The sequence below is a fragment of the Solanum stenotomum genome, chromosome 10, assembly GCF_019186545.1.
Source record: "Solanum stenotomum isolate F172 chromosome 10, ASM1918654v1, whole genome shotgun sequence".
NCBI classification, from domain to species: Eukaryota; Viridiplantae; Streptophyta; class Magnoliopsida; order Solanales; family Solanaceae; genus Solanum; species Solanum stenotomum.
This window is the reverse complement of record NC_064291.1, coordinates 40,408,847-40,420,529: the sequence shown is the minus strand read 5'-3', so window position 1 is coordinate 40,420,529 and position 11,683 is coordinate 40,408,847. Positions and strand designations below refer to the sequence as shown.

The following is an 11,683-nucleotide window of genomic DNA, read 5'->3' as shown; positions in this document are numbered from 1 at the left end:
TCTATATGTATACATAAAAAGTAAAAAAAAGTTTCCTTATATCTACCGAAAAATATTTTACCCCAGAGGTTCAGATAAACACCCTGGTGAAGGAGTTATTGTTCAATCAACATTCCACCAAATCAAAGTACAGTTTTGAAGATTGAGCAACAGCTGATAATTAAGGTAACATTTAAATCTGACTTTATCTTTTATTTCTTTTTTTCCTTTATTCTACTGAGTCACCCCAAAAAAAAACTAGAATAGAATAAAGTAAAGCACTCAATTAATTTAATTATAAAAATTAATCAAATTTAATATTGATAAGCAAAACATGTCGAGCAATTTAAAACGGAAGAGGCATAGCACCAAAGGGAAAAAGGCCCACGAGACCATCCAATAATAATCATAGATAGCACTGGCAATTTGAGGATTTCAAGACTTTCCTCTTTTTTGGGAGAAAAGAAAAAGAAAAAGATAGCATTGGTTTAATAATAACTCAAATAGACAAGTAAACATTTGAGCCCACTATTAATATTATATGTAACATATGCATGCTAGCTGGAGCCAGCATTTCACCGACAACACCTATGCTATTCCTCGTGAAAAAGGATAGTTGATTTAAATATCTTTATTAAAAAAAATTGACTTCCCAAACAATGTCCAATTCCGACTAAAATTGGATCGCATACTACAAAACCGCCACTCCCCAATATCTTCATTAAATTGGGCATTAACAATGCCCAGTTTGTGTTCTGATAAGAACAAAGATATTAACACTAAATGCATGTTATTAAATAAAAGTTTACTGACTCATGTATGTTGAGATCATTCTTGAGCTATGATGGTAGATTACATTGCAACCAAAAACTTGGATCATCCATTCACTAAGTGGACTAAGAGATATGTGTGCTTACAAGTTACATGTAAAACACTACCTGTTCTTCGAGGAAACAACAGAGGAAGGTAGTAGTACGTTTTATCAACTACTATACTGAGGGGACTACTTTAAGGTTCCTTTTTGATGGTTAACTGCAGGAACATTGTGACTCGTCCCACCGCCTGAGAATCTTAATGGAAGTAGTACTCCACATCCACCTGCAAAATCTTGTGTAGACAGGTAGAAACAGCACATGGATAAATAATTAGTTCTGTGACAAAGTTCTTAGCTAGTCATCTCCACATCACGGTTTACTGGTTTTCCTTCAGTTGCATAGGCTGCTGCATCTGGGGGTGTAGTCTCAGTGACCTGGGTCCCTGCAGCCTTTAATTCCCCTCCAGCAAATGTATTCCTTATTTGATTAGAACTTGAATCTACTTCCATTGCAGATGGCCTTGGAGGTGATGAAGGTTGCACCTCCACATCTGGATATGCAGCCTTGAACCGCGCCCTAAGCCCATCATCAACTAATCGTACCCCTTGTAGTTGGTTTCCAAGTGACATCCACCTGATACATATATGGATCATTACACTGACAATTTATCTTAACTAAAGGGAACTCAAGAATATGAAGACATTAAATTATTTCTCTAGGAGTGGTGTCTAATTATGTCTTACTCTTTACTAATAAAAAGATCTTGAGGATTTTTCTGTTTTTTCAACAATGAAAAAAAATAAAAAAATCGGGGAGAGGAGGATTAATTAGTATTCCACTAAATATGAACATATTGTCAAGATTTAATTATTGAAATTGAAAAAAGAACCGAGTATCTTGAAATTGTACTAGTAATTTTTGAATCACTTAAGAGTAGGATCATATTCGTATGTTCTAAGATATGATAAGGAACAAGTTGTTAAATCAAGAACATAAATTATTAGAAGTTCAAAGCCCATAACAATACCCTCTATATGTGATCGCAGAGGTGAAACATTCTTACAAATCATGTCTAATAGACTCATGCTTGAAGATCTACAAGTAGATCAAGAATGCAGTCTATTTTTCAGAGCTGACATTTTCACTCCTTTTGTAATTAACGCATCTTCTTGATGCCTTTAATGACATTTCATTTCATCAGAAAGAAAATAGATCAAGAATGCATACCCGCCATGAACATTGTGCATCCGCGCAAATAACTCCAGCTTTCTTGTCCTTGGACTAATTCTTTCAAGCAAGGGGTACATCTAATATGTCAAAACAAAAGCATAGTTTATGTATATAACCCAACAGCACAGGTCAAAGTATCAACCAAAAATAAGAATAGATGCTAAAGTACTAACATAGAATCATAACTATTAAACTTAACACTAAAATGATATTACAGACATTTAAAAAAAATTAGGTTATTGCATGAGCACCAACAAATGTGTATTGCTTAGAAGCTTTCAGTTTCTAGATCTTTTTTCTTTTCATTCTTTTCCCAAAAGAAAAAAATAATCAAGTTTTTCTCACCTCATCTGGCTTACGACTTGTTTCCCGGACCTCTGCTACTATGACATCAGTATCAATATTCCTGTTCACCTCTGGATTTCCCTTTATTCCAACAAGGCAATGTTCCTTGCTGTGATTGAGCCAATGGCCTGTCCGTCCAGTTCTGATGATTCGCTGAAGTTGATTGGTCTTAACCCAAATAATCTCCTCAACACGTTTGTAACCCCAAAGCTCTAGACTGCAAGAACCATATCAATATCACGGAACTTAGCACTCATAGCCTCTTCTATTACTGAACATGCATTATATAATTTTGAAAACACAACACCAACTAGAACAAGTCAAATGTTTAACTTCGCCACCAATTAGAACAAGTCAAGTGTGCCCCAAGGTTAACGACACAAGCTTCTAATGTTTTTTTCTTCCTACTGGCTTCTATAATGTTTGGTTCAATAATTTATAAAAAAATTCAGACTTGCCTATTCTGTGGATAACAAGTCATAGTTCAGGCTCTCTTTGTGTAATATATTTTCTGATGAGGTAAAAGTATCATTATAGATATATAGCAAACACTAAGTCCATCACCTGACTGAAACAACTCTGGAAAAGATGGTAAACATCACAAGATTGCCATAATGCACCAAAGTAAGGAACAAACAGTTAGACAGAGCCAAAGAGCAAGATATTTTCAAATTCTAGAAGCTTAATGTTCCAACAGCACATATTATATCAGTTAATATCATCTGTGCGCAAATGAAAGAACCAAGATTGAGCAAGACCAAAGTGAAGTATACATTTAAGGGGTTGTTTCGTTTAGAGATGGGTTATGCAGCAATTACTAAATGCAGAGATAAGTAAAGTAGGGATTATTTCTTGTTGAATGTTTGGTTTGATATATTATTATTTTCTTTTTGGATAAATCAAGTAATCTCTAACTTGTTCCAAACAGTTAAATTATTGACGTGCATGACCTTATATTGTTAAAAGCTTAAGAAGAGAGGAGACACTTGTATTATTTAGGTTTGCAACACACTTCCTCACATAATTAAGCTGCCTATTAACATAATCAAAAACTCTTTTGGGAGGATACGTAGTACGAGGTATTCCTCACACTGAGCAGTAATTGCTAGGAGGAGATTCCAATTGTCACATTGGGGTATTGCATGTGTATTAAGTTTGAGGAGGCTAAAGGGACGATTCACAATATGAGAGGGGGAACAGCAACCAAGACAAATGAGATTCCTGTAGAATTCTGGAAGAGCTTAGGCAAAGCGGGTTTGGAGTGGCTAACTGGGTTTTTTTAATGTTTTTTTCACGATGACTACAAAGCCCGAAGAATGGAGGTGTAGCGTAATGATCCCCTTGTACAAGAAAAAGGGAGAAACCTGAAATTGCAACTATACAGGTAAGGAAGTTTGGGAGAGAGTGATCAAGACAAGGATGAGAAGAAATGTGTATTTCCGAGAACCAATTCGGATTCATGTCGGGGCGATCGACAACATAAGTGATTCACCGTTTGAGGAGATCGTTCAAGCAATACAGGGACAGAAAAAGAGACCTACATATAGTGTTCATCAACCTAGAAAATGTATACAACAAAGTCCCGAGTGGTTGTTACGCTAGCTTTGTTGTATGGGCTAGAGGGTTGACTAGTTAAGAACTAGCACATCCAAACTATAAAGGTAGCAAAAATGAGAATGCTTAGATGGATGTGCAAGCATACTAGAAGAGACAAGATTATAAATGAAGATATATGAGGCAGGGTGGGAGTAACCATCGTGGCGGACAAAATGCAAGAAGCGAGGCTAATATGGTTCGGATTTCAGCATGTAAAGAGGGAGGAGCATAGATGTTATCGAGAGATGTTAGAGGTTGGCGGTGATAGGTTTTGAGGATCAAGGAAGACCGAGGAAAAATTGGAGAGAGAGTGGTTGACAAGAGATGACACATTTTCAGCTCACTGAGGACATGACCCTACACAGTAGAGCATGGAGGTCGAGGATTAGAATAGATGATTAGTAGATAGTAAAGCATCTTCACTCTTTACAGTGGTAGAGCAAGGTTCTAGGTTGGAGCATTTATCAATTTCCTTACCAATATTACTACTTTATGCTAGCATTGTCTTACGCTTCCACACTATTACTGCTGTTGTTTCTTTTACTAGAGTCATCCTTAATTATTTGTATCGTTAGTACTTTTCTTACTTCAAGTCGTTTGTCATAGCTTTTACTATTGCATATTTTTTTAAACCATTTTCCCTGAAAACAAATATCTTGAGCTGAGGGTCTATCCCACAAAGGTAGGGGTAAGGTATTCGTACACCCACCCTCCCCAGACCCCACTTATGGAAAAAAAAACTGGGAATGTTGTTGTTGAGAGTGTCCCTACATATTTATGGACCCCCTTTTGTATTTTTTTATACTAGATATGAGATACTATCCACCCTCTTGTACGTGTAAAATGATTTTGGCGTTCACTGTAGACTAATGTTGAATTATGTGTGAGAATAGGTTTGCCAAAGATAGGTTGTGATATCATGTTAACTAATTGAAATGCATGAACATCTCATCTAAATAAGTTGGTTAAGAACCTTAGGGACCAAGGTTCAAATCCCCAAGACAAAAAAAAATACTAGGTTATTTCTTCTTATTTGCCTAAACTTTGGTGAGCAAAGTTAGTCAGCACATGTGCTAAAGCAACATAGCAGGCATCTGGTGGAATAGTCTAGGTGCGTGCAAACTAGCACAAGAACCACCATTCTAAAAAGAAAAAAGGCTCTAAGTTAATGTAGAGAAACACTTCAACAACCAATAACAACATACCCAGTGTAGTCTCACAAGGTAAGGTCTGGAGAGGATAGAGTGTATGCACACATTAACCCTACTACCCCACAGAGGTAGAGAGGTTGTTTTTGAAAGACCCCCAACTTAGGTAACACATACCAAAGAACATACAGAAAAAAAAGATACAGAAGAAAAACATATAACAATTTAGGAGTTCCGCCTACTATATATTTGGGAATGCCTTTGGGGGCCAAATCCAAGTCCATAGACATATGGAATAGTGCGATTGAGAAGTGTGAGAAGAAATTGGCCAAGTGGAAGTCTCAGTACTTATCAAAGGGGGGTAGACTGACCCTTATTAACTCAGTACTTGATGCTTTGCCAACCTATATGATGTCCCTGTTTCCTATCCCACCAGGGTCATTAAGAGGTTGGATCGTATCAGGAGGAATTTTTTGTGGCAAGGCAACAAAGAAAAGAAAATTTTTCATTTGGTTAAATGGGAAGAAGTCATGACAAGCAAGGAAAATGGAGGTCTAGGAATAAAGAATTTGAAATTGCAAAGCAAGGCTCTTAGTATGAAGTGGTTGTGGAAGTATGCAAACAACAACCAAATGCTATGTAGGAAAGTAATTGGAGCTAAATATGAAGAAGAGGACAACTGGATAACTAAAGAAGTAACCACTCCTTATGGGGTTAGCCTCTGGAGGTCCATTAGAAGCTTGTGGAATGAAGTTAAAAGTAACTCAAAGGCAAAAGTAATGGATGGGAATAAGACCAGATTTTGGAAGGACATTTGGCATGAGAAAGGCAAGATGGAAGATCTCTTTCCAGACATCTACAACCTAATCATGTTTCAACAAAGCACTATAGCAGATCTTTGGTCACCACAAGGATGGAATTTCATTTTCAGAAGAAACCTTAATGATTGGGAAATAGTGAGAGTTGCTGAATTCTTAAACACTGTGAACACTTCCACTAGACTACAGCCAGGTGAGGATAAATTGTGGTGGACAGGAGATGACAAGGGAGTGTTCAAAGTCAACAAATCCTACAAGTTGATGGATCAGACAGATCAACAGTGCTCAAGTTGGCCTTGGAAGCAAATATGGAAGAGCAGAATCCCTCACAAAGTCTCCTTTTTTGTCTGGTCAATGGCTAAGGAAGCAGTCCTTACACAGGACAATGTTATGAAGAGGGGGAGAACCTTGTGTTCCAGGTGCTTCCTATGTGGTGAAACATCTGAGATTGTTAACCATCTATTTTTACATTGCAAGTACACCCATCATCTATGGAGAATATTCCTAAGCCTCAAAGGCATCTCCTGGACAATGCCCAGGAAGGTGGCTTAGGCATTACTATGCTGGGAGGAAGTAGGTGTACATGCTAAGGACAGAGGTAGATGGAGAATTATCCCGGGGGCTATCTGGTGGGCTGTTTGGAAAGAAAGGAATTCAAGATGTTCTGAGAACATAGAGAACAATGTGGAAAGTTAAACTAAACTGCATTTTACTTTTAGTCTTTTGGTGTAATCAGTTATACTCTAATGACACTGTCTCTATTATTGATGTGTTAGACTCAATTTAGANAATATGAAGAAGAGGACAACTGGATAACTAAAGAAGTAACCACTCCTTATGGGGTTAGCCTCTGGAGGTCCATCAGAAGCTTGTGGAATGAAGTTAAAAGTAACTCAAAGGCAAAAGTAATGGATGGGAATAAGACCAGATTTTGGAAGGACATTTGGCATGAGAAAGGCAACATGGAAGATCTCTTTCCAGACATCTACAACCTAATCATGTTTCAACAAAGCACTATAGCAGATCTTTGGTCACCACAAGGATGGAATTTCATTTCCAGAAGAAACCTTAATGATTGGGAAATAGTGAGAGTTGTTGAATTCTTAAACACTGTGAACACTTTCACTGGACTACAGCCAGGTGAGGATAAATTGTGGTGTACAGGAGATCACAAGGGAGTGTTCAAAGTCAACAAATCCTACAAGTTGATGGATCAGACAAATCAACAGTGCTCAAGTTGACCTTGGAAGCAAATATGGAAGAGCAGAATCCCTCACAGAGTCTCCTTTTTTGTCTGGTCAATGGCTAAGGAAGCAGTCCTTACACAGGACAATGTTATGAAGAGGGGGAGAACCTTGTGTTCCAGGTGCTTCCTATGTGGTGAAACATCTGAGACTGTTAACCATCTATTTTTACATTGCAAGTACACCCATCATCTGTGGAGAATATTCCTAAGCCTCAAAGGCATCTCCTGGACAATGCCCAGGAAGGTGGCTGAGGCATTACTATGCTGGGAGGAAGCAGGTGTACATGCCAAGGACAGAGGTAGATGGAGAATTATCCCGGGGGCTATCTGGTGGGCTGTTTGGAAAGAAAGGAATTCAAGACGTTTTGAGAACATAGAGAACAATGTGCAGAAAGTTAAACTAAACTGCATTTTACTTTTAGTCTTTTGGTGTAATCAGTTATACTCTAATGACACTGTCTCTATTATTGATGTGTTAGACTCAATTTAGACGTAGAGAAGTGAAATCAGGAGTACTCTTGTATATAAGGTTACAGTACGACCCATGTATTGTTTTGTGATATAATACAAAGTTACCAAGTTCAAAAAAAAAAAAAAACATATAACAAGTACTAGAGGAAGCATCACAAGGCATTGTAGAGAAACCTTCAATTTATTTATCTTATTTGCAACACAAGCAATTGGAAGAAATATAAGAAATGGCTTTTAGAATGTGCTCCATTTCTATAGGATCCCCATTAGTTACATTATTTCAACTACCAAAGGGCCACAAATTATGCTATCAAAAGTAATGATATTCCACAAAAATGATAGTCAAGACACTCATCGATAATAATGGCACTTTACAAGAATGAACTAACTTAAGAAACACAAACTATCAAAGAGTCTTTTATGTTCTGCAGGGACATGCTTCAGAATTTATAGATCTAGATCAGGTTGTATGAGTCTACTCTTTGTTATAATCTAGCAAATAAGATGTTTTATAAACTGACAGTGATAGAAGAACTTTCTATTTTAAAAAACAAACAGTGAGAGAAGAGATCTAACCATTCCCGTCCAAGCTCCATTGCGCGTCCGGTGACCCAAAGGAATATAAGACCATCAGTTTGCAGTGCAGGGACATTTAAAGTGCGCATTTCATCATCAGCCATTGTCCCATAAGGCAATTCCATATGAATATCCCATGGTGGATCAGCCATTATAACTCCAAACTGCCCTAAAATATCCATTCTAAATGACCGTATGTCACAATTAATCCATTGTGGTTCACCAAGCTCTACTTCTGAACAGTAATGAGCACGCTGAGGTTTCAAAGGCTTGGGAGGGGCCAAGGTAGATGCTCCCATCATCAGGGGTGATACATCTGGCGTCGAGTCAAGCTCATAATGTACATACTTGCATGTCTGCAAATTAAATGAGTGTAAGTAATATATATTTCCAGAAGATATAACCAAATCCTTGTGTAAACAAGTTAGATAGGGAAATCACCTTCATGTGACGGCAAGTATCAAGAAAAGAGCAATCACCCAAGTTGACATCAGTATGCACAGCAATTATTCGCCGAAAATGAACCTAAAAATGCATCATAATAAAGTTACCATATCCCTCCGAAATAAAGGTAATGATTAACTAGGGCTTTAAAAGTGAAAAAAAAACACAAAAATATGTCAAGATCCATGGGGCTTGAAATGAAAAGCAAGAAATTAAGTGCACGTTTTTTAAAGTGAAGTGCACAGTTCACAGAAAACTAAAATTATACATATATGAATTTAGTATAATGATAATCAAAATTCAATAAAATAACTGATTTTGACATCCGATATGCAACAATGTTGAATTAATCCAACTCCTCAAAGTTGAGAATCAAAGAATAAACTATTTCTTGTTGGGTCACTTTATGCAGACTGCTTGAAGCACACACATAACAGAAACACATAGATTGGCCCATGAAGCAACGACCCCTCGCTTTGCATCATTTTAATCGACAAAGCAATAACTTTCAATAACATTGTGATTAACACCATCTACAATCTTCATTATTGGTTAGGAGTACTATCTATGTTCAAAACAAATGGTAACAACTTAAAAGCTTCGAGTGTCATAAGATACTTAACACAATGATACCAGAAATGACTTGGTCTAACCTTATCACAAGCAATATAGGAACCAGCTTGGCGTCGACAATCTTCCTTTGTTAAAGCTGAACAATATTCCTTCACCTGGGAACCACCTTTGCTTTTGAACTAAAATACAATTTAAATAAAAAGGTATCAATTAATATGAAAAAATACACTACAAAAGCTTTAGCAAAGAAACAAGAGACAAGAAAACATGTGAAGCAGAATAACAAACAAAATTCAAACAACAAAGATAGAGGACCCATACAACTAAAAATGCAAAAAAGACAAAGTTAGAGCAAAGAAGAAAAGAATTTGGCACACCGCAATGGAAGTAGAAATATGAAATAGTTGTGACTTAGCAAATTTCACTTGTTTCCGTAATTGCATTGTACCAAAGATGCGTCTTTACCTCCACAAAGGTAGGTGTAAGGTCTGACTACATCCTACCCTCCCCAAACCCCTATGGTTATGTTGTTGCATTGTACCAAAAAATACAAAAAGTAATCAGTTCATTATATCTGCGAGAAATTTATATCCATAGAAATTATCAAACAAAAGTTTTTGAATGGGGAACAGAAAATTGTGATGGGTGAATTCAAGAAAGGTGGGATTGTCCAATACCTTTGCAGCGACGGCAGATTCCTTCGCAGTGGGACGATGAATAAGGTCCAATAACTCCTCTCCGGTTTTTGATTTCTGCATTTCCTTAAAACTTTTCTTATTCAACATTTTCTCTAAATCCTTCAGCTCATCTTCTTCTGACCTAGGTTTTAAAGCAATAGAATTCCCTCCTCCTATGGGCCCATTTGGCCCCATTGGTGGTCTATGCATAGGAGGTGGAACACCAACACCTCTCGGCATCCCCATCATACCCACCATTCCTCTATGCCCTCCTCTTGGACCGCCCATATTCCCGGGAAACATAGCTGTCATCCCCTGCATATGTGGATGCTCCCACATTTCACTCATTGCCCTTCCCATTCCAAAAGCTCCTCCATTATCAATCCCTCTTTTCACTATTTCCTGATTATTCCGGTTTCCTCCACCAACACTTCCCTCATTCTGCTTACTTTCCGGCAATTCTTTCAATAGCCTAGTTCTATCAATATTCAACACCATAATCCTAGACTTCCCGCTAACCACAAAATTCTCCAATTCTACACAACCATTATCCTCCGCCATCGATTTCAATGCCATTTCCACTGCCACTATCGCCCCCGACTCCCCTCCGAGCTCCCTAATCGCTGCCTTTTCAGCAGCCGTATGTGACTGATCATTCTCTAACTTCCTTAACAAAGTAGACGAATCAATAGCAGTAAACGGCACTCTCTCTAACAAACAAACTGCAACCATCGCCCTTACAACCGACAAAGGTCCCCCACATTCATCAATTACCATTTTCTCCTTCTCACTACCACTTCTAGAAAGTTCTGAAACACGTTTACCAGAACTGGAATTGATCTTTGGGACGAGTAAATTAGGGTTATGGTTGGGGGCGTTAGGGAGTGGGCTGGGTAAAGGGGTGAAGGGTTTTCCATTGAAGGATGAAATGGTCTTAAGAGAGAGGTCGAGTGAAGAGACTATATCAGGAACTATGTTTTGTAGTGAGGCGATGAGTTCCAATTGAGCGTTGTGTAGGGTTTGTATACGGGTTTCGTGCTGTTGCCGGAGCTCCTCCACGGCGGCGATTTCATCTGTGCCGTCAGAGTGAGTTTCCATCGTTGGTGTTTCTTGAATCTTAGCTGCAGATCGAGAGGTTTATCAGTGGAGGAAGGGTTTTTGTGCGAGGGTTTTTATGTTGAAGGAAAGAGGGATATGATATTGCTGTACATAGACCTCATCCAATTTGCTTATTACCGCGGTTCAAAATCGAACCGAAATTAATAATTTGAATCACAAAAGAGTTATTAATTTATAGATAATGAATTGTTAGTTTAGTGGTTTCAGTAATACTTTTGATTTTTTTTCTTGTCAAATTATTGATTCTTATCGGTTTGAAATGTTTTCTTAATGGGTCAATCGATTATCCAATATGAGTCAAAATTTATTGAGTGTTGGACAAATGCTTGAAAATAATTATTTTCTGCATTTTAAGAATCTCGAATGTGTTGTTTCTAACCCTTTTGAAGTAGAATTATTTTATTTCAAGATGAATAGGGTTGGGCATAAACAACGAGAAACCGAAACACCGAACCGAATTATTTCAGTTTCGGTATTTCGGTTTTTGATTCGGTATTCGATATATATTTTCGTATTTTTTGGTATTTCGATTCGATTTTCGGTATGTGATTTTGTATTATTCGGTATTTCGGTTTACCGAAATATATTATATTATATTTATAATTATTAATATTTTATTAATATTAAATAATAAATAGGCAAAATC

At 37.4% G+C, this 11,683-nt stretch overlaps 1 protein-coding gene across 1 annotated transcript; it reads right to left on the bottom strand.

Annotated features, from left to right (window-relative positions):
• Positions 1-752: 752 nt before the first annotated feature.
• Positions 753-11,144, bottom strand: LOC125878516 (N6-adenosine-methyltransferase MT-A70-like). Its single transcript, XM_049559794.1, has 7 exons — positions 9,919-11,144; positions 9,322-9,420; positions 8,666-8,749; positions 8,225-8,580; positions 2,370-2,586; positions 2,022-2,101; positions 753-1,427 (listed from the first exon to the last, which is right to left on the bottom strand). The coding sequence occupies exons 1-7, from the start codon at positions 11,014-11,016 to the stop codon at positions 1,145-1,147; spliced, it is 2,217 nt and encodes a 738-aa protein (XP_049415751.1). The 5' UTR covers positions 11,017-11,144; the 3' UTR covers positions 753-1,144.
• Positions 11,145-11,683: the final 539 nt, after the last annotated feature.

Coding starts and splice junctions, on each gene's coding strand:
- LOC125878516 (XM_049559794.1), bottom strand. CDS start 11,016: ATGGAAACTCACTCTGACGGCACAGATGAAATCGCCGCCGTGGAGGAG. Junction 2,587..8,224: donor ATGGAGCTTGGACGGGAATG/GTTAGATCTCTT, acceptor TGGTTCTTGCAG/TCTAGAGCTTTGGGGTTACA. Junction 2,102..2,369: donor CAAGTCGTAAGCCAGATGAG/GTGAGAAAAACT, acceptor TTGACATATTAG/ATGTACCCCTTGCTTGAAAG.